At 42.9% G+C, this 17,807-nt stretch overlaps 1 protein-coding gene across 1 annotated transcript in view; it reads right to left on the bottom strand.

Annotated features, from left to right (window-relative positions):
- The window catches only part of Kat2b (lysine acetyltransferase 2B), an 83,807-nt gene that overhangs the window by 41,644 nt on the left and 24,356 nt on the right, over positions 1-17,807 (bottom strand). Inside the window, exons 2-5 of the mRNA XM_090322057.1 lie at positions 15,982-16,108; positions 6,585-6,730; positions 3,231-3,323; positions 131-312 (exon numbers count right to left, since the gene is read on the bottom strand). Of these exons, the coding sequence (XP_090178183.1) occupies positions 131-312; positions 3,231-3,323; positions 6,585-6,730; positions 15,982-16,108 (548 nt within the window). The remainder of the gene's footprint in view (positions 1-130; positions 313-3,230; positions 3,324-6,584; positions 6,731-15,981; positions 16,109-17,807) is intronic.

The raw sequence follows: 17,807 nt of genomic DNA, 5'->3' as shown, positions 1-17,807 counted from the left end.
TATATTCTGTCCAAATTCCTGGAGTCACCATCATAATGGGACAGCTTTCCACTCGCAGAGGCAAACAGTAATTTCCTTCCTGTCACATGCTCTATGCTGCCCCAAGAGAAGTGTTTTGTCACTGGATTACCTTGTATAGTTTTCTTTGTATCCAGAAATATCATCATTGGGAGATCGCAGTCTGCGCTGAGATGGCGCCTCCAGGTGCCAATAGTTAATGCGGTTTAGGAACATTTTTGCCAACTCAATGATGGTTTGCCTTTCTTTGGAGGGCAGGTGGCTGAATTTGTACTGTACAAAGTTATTCACACCCTGAAAGGAAAGCAGAGCAAATTATTCTTGAAGGTACGTAATTACATGGCTCTAAACACCTACATCCACACCCAGGGGAGCAGGGGCTGGAGGAATGTGGAATCCCCACCTCCTGACCCCATAACAAGCACCACTGGTGATTATCACTAAAGAACAGATCGGTTTTTTGCTTTTTGTTTTAATTCAGGAAGTTTCCTTCTCTTGTCTTAAAAGGGAACAACTATGGTGTGAGAGAATCGTGCCTGAGGTCAGTGTAGAAAAGGGATCAAATAGAAAAAGTAAGAGTGGTTATTCTGTGTTTGCTCCAATCCTGAAGCAATTAAGCAAAAATAACAATAAAAACCATGAACTCTCTGTGTCTCATGCCTATAGCCCTAAATATTCAGGAGACTAAGTTCTGAGGATTGCAGTTTGAAACTAGTCTGGACAGAAAAATTGATGAGATTCTTCAACTCCAACTAATCTCGCACACACAAAAAAGTTGAAAGTGGAGCTGTGGTTAGTGGAAGAGCACCAACCTTGAGTGGAAAAGCTAAGAAACAGCTCCTAGGCCCTGAGTACAAGCCCCAGTACTAGCAGAAAAACTAACAAAAATAAGCAAACAAACCAATACCTGGACTGAAAAATTCAAAATCTCTTAAACAATAAAATATGACTGTTCCAAAGAATAATTTTTACTATAGTATCAGCACAGTCACTAATATATAATACAATTCTTGGATAATTATAAAGTTTTTCTTTGTAAAAATTTAACTAAACCACTGAAATTTGTAACCAGGCATAGTAACACATACCAGTAGTTTCAGAACTCATGAGGCAGAGGCAGGAAAATCTTCGTTCCAGGCCAACCTGAACTATATAAGCTAGACCACTCCTTTGGTCTCAGCAAGCATTATCAAGAAAAAAAAAATCTTACACAAAGTTAAGCACTTTTTCAAACAAAGCTACTCTGAGGTTTGAGGCCCACAGAGGAAAAAGAGTCCATGTCCAAAATAACCAGCAAAAAGCTGCTTTGGGGGGAAGTGGAGGGGAGCCATGATTCCTAATTTCAAACCCTAGTACTAGCACCAAAAAAGAAATGTATATCAATATATCAATCCAGGAGTCAAGGGTGTGGGTGGTTCAAGTGACAAAGCACTTGGCTAGTTTCAATGAGGTCCTTTGTTCAATCTCCAGCACCACAAAAGGGTGGGCAGGGGTGGAGGGCAGTGGAAGAAGGGAGAAGAGGAAGAAAGGAGAAAGGGAAGAAGAAGGAAAAGAGGGAAGGAAAAAAAGGGGAGAGGGAGAAAAGGAGACAGGCTGGGAGGGAAAGGAGGGAAAGAGGGAAAGAAAGAGGGAGGGAAGAAGAATTTCTTCTTCAGTCTTGAGTGTTCTGAGATTCACTTTGCCAAACAAAGATTAAAATAACCAGGCATCTTCCCACAACACGTCACAGAAAACATCTACACATTTAAACTGACTTTCTCTGTAAGTGGCTCCCTTCCCAGAATCATAATGGGACAGAAAGTCAATCTCTAGTGGCAAACTCTCATTTCTTGTCTTATGCTTTCTGCTAGACTTACAGCATTTTTCACATTGCCAAAACATTCACTCAATAGGGCTTTTTTTTTTCTCAGACAGTGCTAAACAAAGGGATAAAGGAGACAAAGTTCTTACTAGCTACTGGGCCTTTGTAATTTATATTCTTTCCCAAACATTTCCTGAATTCTACGTCTACAACTTTGAAAGATAACATACCATTTTTTTAAAAAATAAGGTGTGCGTTGCAGCACTATTTACCACAGTAAAGATATGGAACCAACCCAGATGCCCCTCAGTTGATGAGTGGATCAACAAGATGTGGTATTTATATACAATGGAATTCTATGCTGCTGTCAGAAAGAACAACATCGCCCCATTTGTAAGGAAATGGAAAGACTTAGAAAAAATCATATTAAGTGAAGTAAGCCAGACTCAAAGGAACATAGGCTCAATGGTTTCCTTCATTTGTCATGATCAGTAGAAACCTTGGGCTCTCCTAGCAGAGATTTACAATAGAGCAAAACCTAGATACATAAGGCCATATAGTATGACGCTAAATGAAAGGACCTCTAGGATATAGAAACAAAAGCCATATAATGAATGATTGTTGTCCTTTATGTACTATGTTATCTCACATCTCTTTTGCTGTCCCTTGGTTATCTCATATTGTTACAGTATTTCACCTTGTTATCTGATATATTGTATATATGCTTATTTGATTATTTGAAATCGGATAGTGGAGGGGAGAAAACAACATGAGGGGCAGGGGTGGGAGGAGGGAAATGGAGACCAAAACATGAGAAAGGGTATCAGTATTGGTGAAGTAATGCATCTTCTATCTGATGAATATGATACAACCCTTCTATTAATTACAATAAAAATGCATGAAAAAAATAAGGTGTGCACTTTTATGATCCAAAAGGTACAAGATAATTTCTGCAGATTTTGGTGAACATCTCCAAGCTAAGATGGAAACTGGAAGGTAAATGGGCATGGAGGAGTCTAGAATCTTCACCGCAGTGTTGTATCTCAGAGGTACGTGCTTAGTAGCTGCAAGGACTTGGGTTAACTCCCCAGCACTCCACAAAGAAAAAGGAAGTGGGGAGAGGGTGATAGCAGCATTCAACCAAAGAATAGCTTCTTAGGCCGTTTGTGGTGGCTCTTATGTTCAATCCTAGCTACTCAGGAGGCTGAATTCTGAGAATCAAGGTTCAAAGCCAGCACTGGCACGAAAATCTATGAGACTGTTATTTCCAATTGACCACCAAAATGCTGGAGGTAGAAGGTCCAGCACTGCGTGAAAAAGCTAAGGGACACTGTTCAGACCCTGAGTTCAGGACCCAGTCCTGGCACAAAACAAAGCAGAACAAAAGCAAAACAGCTTCTCATCTTTTTACCTGCTCAATGCTGGGTTTTTCAAATGGGGGCTTCTTCTCCAAGGATCCTTCAACCACAGGTTTTCCTCTTTGTAAAATAGACTTTCTCAAGAGCTGCAAAGGAATCATTTTTAAAAATTAATTCTCTCGGGAGGGAAATGGGTACCAAGACATGTGAAAGGGTATCAATGTATGTGAATTAATGCACCTTCTATCTGGCAAATATCATGTAACCCTTTTACTAATTACAATAAAAAAATGCTTAATAAAAAAAATTAATTCTCTCCCTCTCTCTCCCTCTCTCTCTCTCTCTTTTGTACATACAGCCTTTAAAGAAGTCACCATATTCTATTTATCTTAATCATATGTCAATAAATCCTTTAAATCAAAAAGGCAAGCGATTTGATCATGCGAACGTGTCTTCATGCCCAAAACCACTGTTACAAGGTGCTAGATTTTGAGCCACCTACAGCACCCAGGACCAAGTACCAGATTGCCACCAGACACCCCCTGAAGCTTGGTGTGTGTCTCCCTTAGACACTGGAAAAGCTAAGATCCCCTGAGAACACAAGGATCAAGATGCATTGACACACTGACAGAGTGAACTGAATGAAACCCCTCTGTACTATAACTACGTAAGATGATGATCATGATCATAATGATGATGACAAGAAAAGGAGCTGGCTACAGTAGTTGTATGTCTTATGCATAATGCAAATCTCTACCCAGCTCAGGCTCTGCCAGTTTGGGCACAAGAGACTGCCAGGCCCTCTGTAAGCAATGCTGACTGTAGCAGTCTATTTTCATTTCTCTTCCATCCGCAGAAGGCAGGCCAAGTGTTCTGGCATCACTCGAAACCCACCAAACAGAATCATTGCTCTTAACTCCTGCCACTGGAATTTGGAGCCCTCAGAAAGGAAATAAAGAAAAGGGAACACAGAACCACTTACCAAGAACTAAGTTGAAAACAAGTGTGGGACTGAAATGCTCTTCCTTCAGCCTCAGCTTGGGCCTGTTATATGCCTCACACAAGACCAATTATAAGATGGTCATGTATCTGTTTAGATCTTTCACTATTTTTCCCACTTGCTACCTTTTTAATAAAAATGAAACAAACCCACCATTTTCTAGGGAGTGAAAGGAAACTGATGAATCCTCAGGTTGAAGAATGACCAGGCATAGCCAGGTGGATCAAGACACTAATGCTAGCTATGCAGGAGATGAGATCAGATCATTGAGGTTAAAAGCCAGATCCACAGAAAAGTTCACAAGACTTTGCCTTTAGTTAAAAAGCAAAATTCGGGGCTGGGAGTTTGGCCTAGTGGTAGAGTGCTTGCCTAGCATGCACGAAGACCCAGGTTTGATTTCTCAGTACCACATACATAGAAAAAAGCTGGAAGTGGTGCTGTGACTCTAGTGGTAGAGCTCTAGCCTTGAGAAAGCCCAAGGACAGTGTTCAGGCCCTGAGTTCAAGCCCTAGGACTGGCCAAAAAAAAAAAAAAAAAAGTCTAAATGAGAGCTTGAGGCCATGAGAGCTTGGGACTCTGAGTTTAAGCCTCAGAACTGGCAGGAAAGGGGAAGGGAAGGGGAAGAGAAGGGGAAGGGGAAGGGCAGGGCAGGACCGGACAGGGCAGGGAAAGAGAAAAAAGGAAGGAAGGAATGAAGGTTGGGGGGGCAAGCATTGGTGGTTCACACCTGTAATCTTAGCTACTCAGGAGGCTGAGATCTGAGAATCATAATTCAGAACCAGCCTGTGGAGAAATGTCCTCTAAGACTCTAATCTCTAATTAACCACTCAAAACCAAAGAGAAGCACTGAGATCTGAGGCTCACAGTTCAAGGCCAGCTGAGGCAGAAGGAAAGTCCTTAAGATCTCTTTCTCCACGTAACCACCAAAAAGCTATAAGTGTCACATGCCCCACAGCTCTAGCTTAGCTATTCAGGAGTCTGAGATCTGAAAGTTGAGGATGAAAGCCAGCCCAGGTTCTTATCTCCACCAAAAAGCTGGAAGTGGAACTGTGGCTCAAATGGTAGAGCACTACTAGTCTTGAGTAAACAGCCCCCTGGCTCTGGGTTCAAACTCCAGTATTCGCACACCGAGGAGGTGGGGGGGGAGCACGCGCACAGGGGAATACAGTACAATTTGGATATGTTCTTTAAGGAAAATATAGTATACAGTTATACTGTTATTCAATCATGGAAGAGGAAAGAAAGAAAGAAACAGAGAAAATAATAAACTCTGAGGCAGGGCAATGGTTTCTGGCCTTGCTTGGCTGGCTAGGAACCAAGGAAGCTGAGAGGATGGAAAGCCTGACGCCACCTTTGCTTCCAGGAGCTGCCAGGAGCTCAGGGCCAACACAAATAATAGCCGCAGCCATGCAGACCTTGTTTTTCTTCAACTAAGATATTTTCCCAAAGAAGTTCTGAATAGTAAGACCCTGCCAGGCTTCAATCTGATGACTCAGGGCCAGGCCTCACAGCTATGTCAACAAGCTATCACCTGGAATGTTCCAGTGTCCACCTCTCTTCCTCTCCCATCCTCTTCTCTCTCTCATTAATAGTCTAATAACTCTCCAAAACTTAAAAACTAGAATTCTCCCTTCTAGTCTTGTCTTCCACCCTATTAGTACAATTAAGAAAAAAAATGGAAGTTTCGCTGTGGCTCAAATGGTAGAGCGCTAGCCTTGAGAAAGTCAAAGGACATTGCTCAGGCCCTGAGCAAAAGCCCCAGTACTGGCAAAAAAAATTAAAAAATAAAAAATAAATTAAAAAAAATTACTTCTTGATCATTGTCTTCCATTCTATCATTCTCCCTCTCCCCCACTAGCATTTTTCTAGCTCCCATCCCTATCTTTAGGTTCCACAGTTCAATTTTTACATAATGTGCCTTGAATACGACTGCATTTGCACTGTATTCATAACCTGACTTATAGAATTGTGTCATCTTTAGACAACTATTTAATAATTTAAAAAAATTCCGAGTTGGGCACCAGTGTCTCAGCCCTGTAATCCTAACTTCCTCTCAGGAGGTTGAGATCCAAAGACTGTGGTTTGAAGCCAGTCCAAGCAGGAAACTTCATGTGATTCTTATCACTGCTTAACAACCAAAACCTTCAAAGTGAAAGTGGGTCTCAAGGGGTAGTGTGCCAGTATTTAGTGGAAAGAGCTGGGAATAGCACCTATGCCTAGAGTTCCATTCCCAGTACACACACACACACACACACACACACACACACACACACACACACACACCCCTTATAGCAAATCCAGCAGGCCCAATGCAAGCCCAGAGTCTTCACCCCCATGCGCTGACACATGGAGGCTGAACACACCTGAAGACTGAGGAGTCAGGCCTTGTAAAATGTGACAATCTCACCTTGAACAGGTAGAAATACACTTGTTTGGTATCTGCATCTTCCTCCTTGTGCACACAGGTGAAAAGATACTCCACGTCCAACACGATTCCCAGGAGTCGGTTCATTTCTTCCTCTGACACATTCTCCAGGTGGGAAACGTGGGCAGCTAAAGCCAAGACCCAAGGAGCCTGAGTAAGAAGTCATCCAGAAACCACCAATGGCCCCCATGTGAACACCGGAAATTCTCTCTGGAAGGCATTCTCTTTACCCCGTTAGACTGGATAGCTGAGTCTGTAAGGCAAACTGTCTGAATCCCTGTAAGATTCCCATCTTCTCACAAAATCTACTTAAAATTAGAAGCCCTCAGTATTGCTAAGCCTACCCTTCCTTATTCAAGGCTAACACTGGACGGGGACTTTCGTATTCAAATGATATCAGATAGCCCAATGCTGGTGGCTTAACCATGGGATCCTGAAATCTGAGCATCACAGTTTGAGGCCAGCCCAGACAGAAGTCCATGAGTGACTCTTATCTCCAATTAACACCACAAAGCCAGAAGTGGAGGAGTTGCTCACATGAGAGTACTAGCCTTGAGAGGAAAAAGCTAAGTGATACTGTCTAGGTCCTGAGAGAAAGCTATAGGACTGGCACCAAAAATGGGGGAAGAAAAAAAGGTATTATCCAAAAAGAAATAAACTTTTTTTTTGGCGGGGGGGATAGGGGGAGGCTTGAACTCTGGGCCTGAGAGCTGTCCCTGAGAGCTTTTGCTTAAGGCTGGTGCTCTAACATTTTGAGCCACAGCTCTACTTCAGTTTTCTGGTGTTTAATGAGGTAAAAGTCTTCTGGACTTTCCTGCAGGGCTGGCTTTGATCTCAGATCTCAGCCTTCTGAATAGCTAAGATAACAGTAATGAGTCACTGCCACCTGTCTACTGACTTGTCTTATAGCTTACCACTGGAAAGACATTAAAATTCTATTAAGACAAAAGCAAAATCTTAAATAATTTCTGTAAGTAACAAATTATTCTGCAAAAAAAAAGAATTTTAAATTATTTTGAAAGTAAGGAAACTGTTGATCTACTTGTCTCTAGAATAAGATCTGCCTACCACACACTTCCTTCAGACCTCAAGAAAAAGTTTATAACCTTAAGAAAAAAAACTCAGGGATAGAGGTTTAGTTGTCACCGGGATCTTCAGAGGAGAAAGGGAAGGGGGAAAAAAAAAAAGATTAAAGAATGAGCCTCTGAAAAAAAAAAAAGAAAGGGGAAAAAAAACAAACTGAGGGATAGAGGTTTAGTTCAAGTGATAAAGTGCCAGCAAGAACAAGGCCCTGAATTCAAACCCTAAAAGCACACGATAGTCAGGGAAGGAGAGAATAAAAAGAGAAGGGTAGAAAGGCCTCATATGACTACACATATAATATATTCATGCACAAACGTAAATATACTTTTATGCTATATCTGTGTACAACCGAAAGCAAATAGCAAAGCAAATAAGTCAGACGGTTACCAATAGGTAAGCCTCCCTCAGGAAAGGATATATAGACTCCCTCTTTTGGTTTTGAATTATCTTAAGATAAATTGGGAACCAGATACTCAACGTAGCTACTCAGAAGGCTAAAAACTGAGGAACATGATTTAAAGCCAGCCTGGAGGAATAAATGTAAGAGACTCTTACCTCCAAATAATCACCAAAAAGTCAGAAGTAGAGCTGTGGTTCAAGTGGTAGAGCACTGGCTTTGAGCAAAAAAAGCTCATGAGTTCAAGGCCCTGGAGCAGCGTGCACAGACACACACACACACACACACACACACACACACACACATGCACGCACGCACGCTCATGCAATCAATAAACAATTATAACAAACCTGGTCTGTGAAAGGTCCCCTTTCTTGTGGGACAAGTCTGGCCAGCATCCATTTTGTATGGAGGCCAGGTGCAAGTCAGAGGTCTGCGGGAGGCCTGAGTATTTTTATTTTTGAACATCTCTCCTGGAAGGTGAACCTGGACACCTCTCCTGCCATGTCAGACTTGCCAACAGCCAGGGGACCTACCACAGTGTAGCCAAAAGCATTCCTGATGCCAAGAATCACTGTGCAGCTGTTGCCTGGCTGGGGACAGGAAGCTCACTGTTACAATGTGCTGTGACCCTTGGTAAGATTTGGCTCCATGTACCCCCATAAGCCCTGCCCTGTGAATGGGTATCCACTGCACAAGACACTGACATGTCCCTCCTCCTTTGTACCAGAAGCAAATGGCAGAGTCCATAGGTCTGAGATCTGCTCAAATACATGTTTTTGTTCATGGGTGTTTGAGGTCAAAGCTTGAAGAGGTAAAATACATGACTGCAGTAAATCTGGCTGAACTGACTAATATGTAAGAGAGTGATCATTTCCCAGTGGTTTCCCTTTTGTAATAACAGACTTGAAATGCAGGAAAGAGCAGAGTTAAGAGTAAGAGCCCATTAGACATAAGCAGTCCTAAAAGAAATAGAATAGAAACCACAATGGAACTTTAAATATCCCAGTACTTGCACTAAAAAAAAGCTGGTTGAGGTTTTTTTTTGTCTGTTTGTTTGTTTCTAAGGGCCAGGTGCAATGCTTCATGCCTATAATTTGAACTACTTGGGAATAAGAGATCAGGAGAATTGTGGTCCAAGGCTAGCATGAGCTAAAGTCCAAAACACTATCTGAAAAATAACTAAAAGCAGAAAAAGATTGGGGAGGGGGCAGTGGTTGCATGGCTCAAGCAATAGAGTACCTGCCTAGCAAGAATGCATCCTTGAGTTCAAAACCTAGTTCCACAAGAAAAAAGAAAGGCAAGAGAAGCCAGACATGTTGGCAAATGCCTGTTCCCCCCAGCACTTGAGAGGCTGAAGGAAGTGGACGGAGAATACAAGGCCAGCCTGGACAATGCAGCAGAAAACTGTTTTTAAAAATAAAACAAGGCCAGGCACAGTGGCTCAAGCCTGTAATGTTAGCTACTCAGGAGGCTGAGACCTGAGGATCAAGGTTCAAAGTCAGCCTGGGCACTAAAGACTGTGAGACTCTTTAATCACTAAAAAAGGGGAAGTGGGGCGGTGGGGCTGTGACTAAAGGGGAGGGTGGTAGCCATGAGCTGAATAGCTCAGGCCCAGAGTTCAAGCCCCAGGACACCACTCTCCCCTCCCCACCCCCCCCCCCCCCCCCCCGCAAAAAAAAAAAAAAACTTACCTAATGGGCTGGGTGTGTGGTCTAGTGGTAGATTGCTTGCCTAGCATGCACAATGCCCTGAGTTCAATTCCTCTGTACCACATACACAGCAAAGGCCGGAAGTGGTGCTGTGGCTCAAGTGGTAGAGTGCTAACCTTGAGAAAGCTCAAATACAGTGCCCAGGCCCTGAGTTCAAGCCACAGGACTGGCAAATAAATAAATACATAAAACCTAACAGAAATGTGAAAGAAGAGCTGGAGGTTTAGCTCATTAGTAAGTTATGTGCTTAACACATGATTCAGTCTTCAACACAACCAAGCAATGTAATAGTAAATATATTCAGGCACGGTGGCTCACACTTGTAATCCTAACTACTCAGAAGTCTGAGATCTGAATAGGGCCTACGAAGAAAAGTCTGAGAGACTGTTATCCCTAATTAATTATCCAAAAGCCAAAAGTAAAGCAAGTAGTGGTGCACCAGCCTTCAGAAAAAAAACAAAAAAAAAAAACTAAGGAACAGAGTTCCCAGGCCCTGAATTTTAAGCCCCAGTTTCAACACAAAAACATACATGCATACTTACAATTCACTTCACTAATATATTTTATTTAGCCTAATAAAGTAGTATCACTGTCATGTACCCTCTATGAAATAGGTACTTGCTTTTTTTTTTTTTTGCCATAGAAAGAAAGTCTTTAAAACTGGTGTACATTTTACACATGCAGTAGATGTCAGCTCAAGTTAGCCATGTGTGGAGTTCTCAATACCACACCAGGCCCCGTGCTGCTCCGCTGCTCTTCTGAGCAGTTTTTCTTTTACAGTCATTTGAGGCTTGAACTCACGGCCTCACACTCTTGTTTAGCTTTTTTGCTCAAGGCTGATGCTTAACCACCTGAATTATGCCTCCATTTCCAGCATCTTGCTGGGTCATTAGAGATAAGAGTCTCTGAGATTTGTCTATCTGGGCTGGCTATGAACTGTGATCCTGAGATCTCGGCCTCCTAAGCAACTGGGATTATAGTTGCCTAGCTTCTTAAGAGCATTTCTGGATTCAGTGATTATGTGTTAATAAAAGAATAAACCAAATTACACCCAAGGAATTCTATATATTTTGACCTAGAGGAAAAACCAGCCCTTAATCATGCTGACAGCAGCAGGCAGGTAGGTAATTATGATGACATCAGATGAAACAGGCACCACAGCGCCCACAAAGCCACTGCAAAACCCTGTGGGACAGGTAGGATTCCCTGAAGGAAAAGCAGGGGAGGCAAGAAAACGTTTGGATAACCTGGAGCAGCCTTATGGTGAGATGCAACGTTGGCATTGAGATTTCAGAAGGCAAAGAAGACAGGAAGGGGCCAGCATACGCACATGGAGACTGGACTCTACTCTGAGGTCAGGAGAAAGTGATATGGGCAAAACAGAGGCATGTGACCAGACTCCATCAAGAATTCCTGGCAAAGCCCTGTGGGCAAGAGTGGGAATGACACATGTGGAGCTACAGAAGGCAGGGCCAGGAAATAAAGGAAAGGATGAATTCAGAGAGTGCTGGAGAGAGGCCTTGAGAGGGAGAGTCAAGAGAACCTCATGACAGAGAAGTGACATATCAGCTGGGCAGGAAAAATAATCACCAGTGTTATTTACCCCTGAAACTCCTGCTATACCACATATAATCTGCCTAAATGATTTTTTGTTGGTGGTGGTTGGTAGTGGGGCTTGCACTCAGGACCTAGGAGCTGTCCCTGACCTGTTTCACTCAAGGCTAGCGTTCTACAACTTTGTGCCGCAGCACCACTTCCTGTCAAAATGATTTAAATGTCTGAAATAGTACAAGAGATGTTCTGTTTATAGTATTCAAGAAATAACCTCTCCAATGCTGGTAATGCATGCCTATAGTCCTACCTATTCAGGAAGCTGACACCTGAATAAGGGACGTTCAAAGCCAACCTAGGCAAAAAAATTCGTAAGACTCCCTCTCCAATTAACCAGCAAAAAAGCTGGGCTGGAGGTGTGGCTCATGTGGTAGGGCAGCAGCAAAAAAGCAGAATGAGAGCAGAAGCCCTTAATTCATGGTTCAGTACCAGAACAAAAGGGACTGGGAACCAGAGTTAGGTTAGAATAGAGGCAGAAGGAAGATTAAGAAGGAAGGGAGGGAGGGATGTGAGGACATTGTGGTGTGATGGCAAAGAAAAAGGATTGAGAAGCATGCACGTAACTAGTCTCCTTTATGCTCTACAGTTGTGTGGATACTAGCAGTTGCCTCATCTTCTACACAGTTCGGGTATAATTCTATTCCACTGCAGTGGGACATAAATACATTTCTACATCTAAGTTAAAAAGAAAAACACCGGATGCAGTGGCTCATGCCTGTAATCCTAGCTACTCAGGAGGCTGGGATCTGAGGATCATGGTTTACATTGGAGATAAGAGACTCTTATCTCCAATTAATCACCAAAAAACTGGAAGTGGTGCCATAGCTCCAGGGGTAGGGTGGTAGCCTTGAGCTGAAGAGCTCAAGGACAACACCCAGGCCCAAGGTTCAAGACCCACAACGGACCGAAAAAAAAGAAAGAAAGGAAGGAAGGAGGGAAGGAAGGAAGGAAGGAAGGAAGGAAGGAAGGAGGGAGGGAGGGAGGGAGGGAGGGAGGGAGGGAGGGAGGGAGGGAGGGAAGGAAGGAAGGAAGGAAGGAAGGAAGGAAGGAAGGAAGGAAGGAAGGAAGGAGGGAAGGAAGGAAGGAAGGAAGGAAGATGTAAAAGTAGGTTTGATAAAAATATTTTATTAACTGAATATCTTAAATATTATCACTTTAATGTTACAAAACAAAAAAACCACTGATAAGGCATCATGTGTCCTGCTTTGCACCTGCATGTGTCTCCCTCTAGATAGGCCACCTTCCTGGGCTAGCGCCTGTTGGTCAGAGACGTGTGTGGTATAGCACAGGTCTAATCATTTCACTCTATGATGAAGATAGTGAACTATAAAAAGGTTAGGTCATTTGGTAAATAAATTGTGTGTCCAGGCCCAAGATTCTTATGGCCTAATTCACATTTCAATGCTCTTTCCACTTGAGCAGACCATTTCTCTCCTGTCTTCTATGACACAGAAGCATGGCAACTTACCACAACAGGCCTCGGGGTATTTGGGATGAACCTAACTCACAGGAGATCACAGAAAACCAGAGATCAAGGTCAAGAGAAAGAAAAGAAAGCAGGTATGAGCTGGGTGTTGATGGATGTTTAACCACCTCCTAGCTGCCCCAGAGGCTGAGATCCGAGGCTCATAGTTCAAAGCCAGGCCCAATAGACAAATCTAAGAGACTTCTCTCCAATTAACCAGCAAAATGCCAGAAGTGGAGATGTGGTTGGTAAAACACCAGCTAAGGGACAGTACCCAGACCCTGAGTTTCAAGCCCCCGGCATTGTCAAAATGCACAAGTACACACACACACACACACACACACACACACACACACACACACACACACAGCGGTATGGCTGGGGCAGAAGGTATACATGGTCTCATCCGTAGAACCGAGCAGCTGGAATGTTCTGTTTTGACAAGCCCAGAAGCATTCATTACATATTGACACTTGAGGACCATGGCTGGCGTGTAAATTATCCAAGGTCACAAGCGCCTACATGGAAACAGAACGGTGTCTATCACCGGAGCAGGAGACCATTAGACTCCCATGATTTCTGCCAAAATTTCCAACATCTCAACCTCTACTTCATGAGGGACACGGAAATGATCTGCAACACTGGGATGAGATAATGCATCTGGAATCTGATTAAATTACGCTGGCAAAAAAATGGGGGGAGAGGGGGGAATTTAGATCAAACAAAACAGCAAGTATTAGTAATCCTTAAAGCTCGGGGTGGGGCACAGGGCAGTTTGTTCCACTGTTCCTATCTTTGCATATTTGAAACCACCTATAACAGAGTTTGTTCGTTTGCTTTTTATTCAAGGAAGGGGGTGGAAGAAGAGTCTCACAAAGAACATTTATTCTAAAACTAATAACTAACATTCCAACAGGAATACCAAGACCAGTGTATTTGAAATATGCAGACATTTTCAGTTTTAAGATAATAAACCAGCCAGGTACCAGTGGCTTCTGCTGTAATCCTAGCTATTCAGGAGGCTGAGATCTGAGGATGGAGGTTTGAAGCCAGCCCAAGCAGGAAGGCCCATGAAACTTTTATCTCCAATTAACCATGAAAGAAAGGGACGAAAGAGAGAAAGAGAGAGAGAGAGAGAGAGAGAGAGAGAGAGAGAGAGAGAGAGAGAGAGAGAGATAAAGAAAGAGAAAGAGAGAAAAAGAGGGGGAGGGGAGGGAGGGAGGGAGGGAGGGACTAATCCAAGCCATAAATGAAGCTGTGGCTCAAGTGGTAGAATGAGAACTTTTAGCAAAAAAAGGTTAAGGACAGTGCCCAGGCCCTAAATTAAAGTTGCAGGACTAACTCACATGCGCGCGCACACACACACACACACACACACACACACACACACACACATGCACACACACACACACACACACACACACAAATCCCAGGCATATTTGATATTTTATTAGTGTTTATTAATGGTACAAAGGGGACTAACCTAGGTATTTCACACCTGCATGTACTGTACATTCATCAGATTAACCCAGCCATATTGAATTTAATAATAGCATTACTCACAATACAACCTTTAGGTTCTTCCTCATTCCTTAGTATCAGAAATAAGTCTATAATCATGTTTTTCATGTAACTCATGGGCACATCTTAATCTGTATGTGAGTTAAACTTAAGGCATGGATTTGCCAGTTTTAAGGTTGCATGTGGTTAGCTGTATGTATGTGATCACTGGTTGAGGGTTTGTCTAAGCTTGATCCTCACCCACTGTAAAACAGAAAATCTGTACTTTTTTTTTTTAATTCTTCATTTTTTTTAAAATCCTATTTTGGCACTTAGGGCATCATGTTTCCAAAGCTCGTCTCAAAGGAAATAAAGTGGGTTGATTTTTGTAAGTTTCTATCTCCTCTGGCATTCATGGGTGTTTTGTGCAAGGATAAGACAATTTGCAAAGATAAAGATCCTGTTTTTAAATGTTCATCAGCTGATGTGGGATAACAGGATTTCCCCTCAATACCAAACCTAGTTCATGCACGCTGCTTAAGTGTTTCTTGAGCCCAGCTTTTCATTGCATCTGATTTCCTGAAGCAATTCTAAAAGGCACTCAGTCTACTCTCTCAGAGACCAGCCATAAAATCAGTAAATTGTAAGCAGATGGTTCTGTTCTGACTACTTAAAAAAAAGTTCTGAATACTTTTTTAAAAAGTACATCACCTTTATAACAATTTATTTATTTTTATTTATTTATTTTGCCAGTCCTGAGCCTTGAGCTCAGAGCCTGAGCACTGTCCTTAGGTTTTCTCAAGGCTAGAGCTCTACCACTTGAGTCACAGCACCACTTCTGGCTTTTTTCTGTGTATGTGGTACCATGGAATCGAACCCGGGTCTTCGTGCATACTAGGCAAGCACTCTACCATTAGGCCAAATTCCTAGCCCTATAATAACAATGACCCACAAAAAGGAAAAAACAATTCTGAAGACCAGAAAATAATAATCACCACGATGATGTGATATTGGTGGTGGTGACAGTGATGGCCAAGATAAAAATCTCCACTTAGCCAAGGTTTCAACCCTGAAATTGATTGGAGATCCTAGAGTCAGGATATGTTACCTGTCACTTAGTCTAAATAAGTCAGTTGTCATGTTCCACCTTATTGGCAATCTCTCAGTCCAAACTATCTCTCGTGAAGAGAAGGGCTCTGTGCACAGCTCTGGGACTGGGCTAGTGGGCTCACGCCTCTAACCCAAAGTACTCAGGAGGCTGAGATCTCAAGACCAAAGTTCAAAGCCAGTTTAAGCAGACAAATTTTACAAGACTCTTATCTCCAACGAGCCAGCTTTTAAAAGCCAGAAGTGCAGCTGTGGAGAGCATCTGTCTTCAGTGAAAATGCTAAAAGACAGCACCCAGGTCCTGAGTTCAAGCCCCAGAAGAAGAAGAAGAAAAGTGAATTTGCACAACACAGGAGTATGTCTCACAGGAAATCCTGTGACCAACAAACTCATTCATGTACCCAGGAAGAGCATGGCTGCCAGCCTCACAGAGAGGTAAAGAGCATCCTGCTGGGCTCACCACAGAACCCTATGAGCAGTGGGTGAGCTGGTTGAAGAACTCACCTAAAGCATGGCTACAACTCCTACAGGATTCTGTGAGGCTGACGATGATATGCTGTAGGTCGGCTCTGGGGGGCGTAGGGGAGGGATTGGGGTTTTTCCAGCCATTGCATTTACAGGACTCCTCCGCCTGAAATGAAAAACAATACGAAGACAACATTCTGTAATAGGCAGCCAGGGACTGGTCATCTCACATGAGAACCACTTCCCCCCCCCACCCCGCCCACCTCCACTGTGTAATTTTCTACATGTACAAGGAGGGGGGAAAAAACAGAGCAAAAGGCAAAGGGTTTATGTGCTTTTGAGCATTTTGGGTTAGCTTTCTGCTGGCTGGAGTCTCCAGCCTTGCTTCCCTTGACCTCAATAGAGAGTCCTACAGGGGCTAGTTCCAAACAAGCCCATTGTAAAAACACCCCAAAATAAGAGATCCCTCAAAGCCAACAGGAGGGTCAGGATGACTGAGCCTTCTTTGCAGATTCCAAGGCTCCAGAGGCCAACCCTGGCCCCTAGACCAGAAACACTGACTGGAAAAATGGGCATGTTGGAGAGTAAGAGGACACACACCCACGAACATGTGATGGCCTCTGGGGCTTCTATCTGTGCTTATTTCCCAGAGGTCTTGTACTAGAACACAGGATTGTTTTAGCGATACTTGGTGATAGGAATGTTTCCTTAACTTCATCCACATATTCTTCCTACCCCACATCTTTGCAGAAAAGAATGAACAACGTTTGGTCTTCTTGCCGTGGCCTGAACAAAAGGCGTACATGGAAAAAAGTCATCGTTTTCTCGACCAGGCTAGGACACTGTACCGCTCAGAGAGTCCTGTGGCTAGCGTAATTGTAGCAAATTGTCCCCATCACCTGCATGGACCACTGTCCCTCTATTTTCTCTTTCTTTCTTTCCTTCATTCCCTTCTTACATGCTCCTTTTTTCTTTTCTTCTTTCTTTTTGGTGTTATGGATATTTTCTGTGATTCTCAGATCTCAGACTCCTGATTAGTAAGGATTACAGACATAAGCCACTGATACCTGGCTGACCTTTTCATGTCATCCCTTGAAGCATTTACTGCTTCAGATCTGTTGTGGCTGTGATAGCACATGACATGCACTAGTTCATGCTAGACAAAAGCCTTCTGCATACACGCACCAATGGATCAGCATTTACTAACTACCTGTGATTAAGCTCTTGAAACATGGCTTGTCCAAAATAAATCACATTGATGAACAAAAACAACAATAACAAAACCCTTTTCTCATGGAGTTTGCTTCAGGGCCGTTGGATGGCTCACACAAATAAATAAATTATACCAGATATTACAAAACTACAACCAAAAGAAGTTGAGTGCCTATGGCTCATATCTCTAATCATAGCTACAATCTGAGGTCTGTGACCCAAAGCTAGCCCAAGCAGGAATGTTTTAAGAATTGTGTCTCTAACTTTCCAAAAGCTGGAAAAGGACTGGGTGCTAGTAATTCATCTCTATAATCCTAGCTCCTCAGCAGGCTGATATCTAAGGATCACAGTTCAAAGACAGCCTGCGGAGGTAAGTCTATGAGAGTCCCATCCCAATGAATGAATGAATGAATGAATGAGAATTGTTTGTTCCTCACTTTGGGTTGCTTCTTTTGTCACTGAAATAAATTCAAGTGCACAAGAAACAAGCTTTGAATTCTTGAAAACAACAAAGACTTTTAGAGATATAAATCATCGGTTCATCATTGCAACAGGCCCGATGCAATCCCCCAGAAAGCAAAGTTTCTACTCCTTCTTGTCTTAACATGACAGACAATAGCAGTGTTTACAGGAGACCCATCAAGGCTGACTCA

This window comes from Megascapheus bottae, chromosome 2 (genome assembly GCF_031878675.1).
Source record: "Megascapheus bottae isolate mThoBot1 chromosome 2, mThoBot2.hap1, whole genome shotgun sequence".
Lineage (NCBI taxonomy): Eukaryota > Metazoa > Chordata > Mammalia > Rodentia > Geomyidae > Megascapheus > Megascapheus bottae.
Note: the sequence above shows the minus strand (reverse complement) of the source record. Positions and strands in the feature narration are given on the sequence as shown.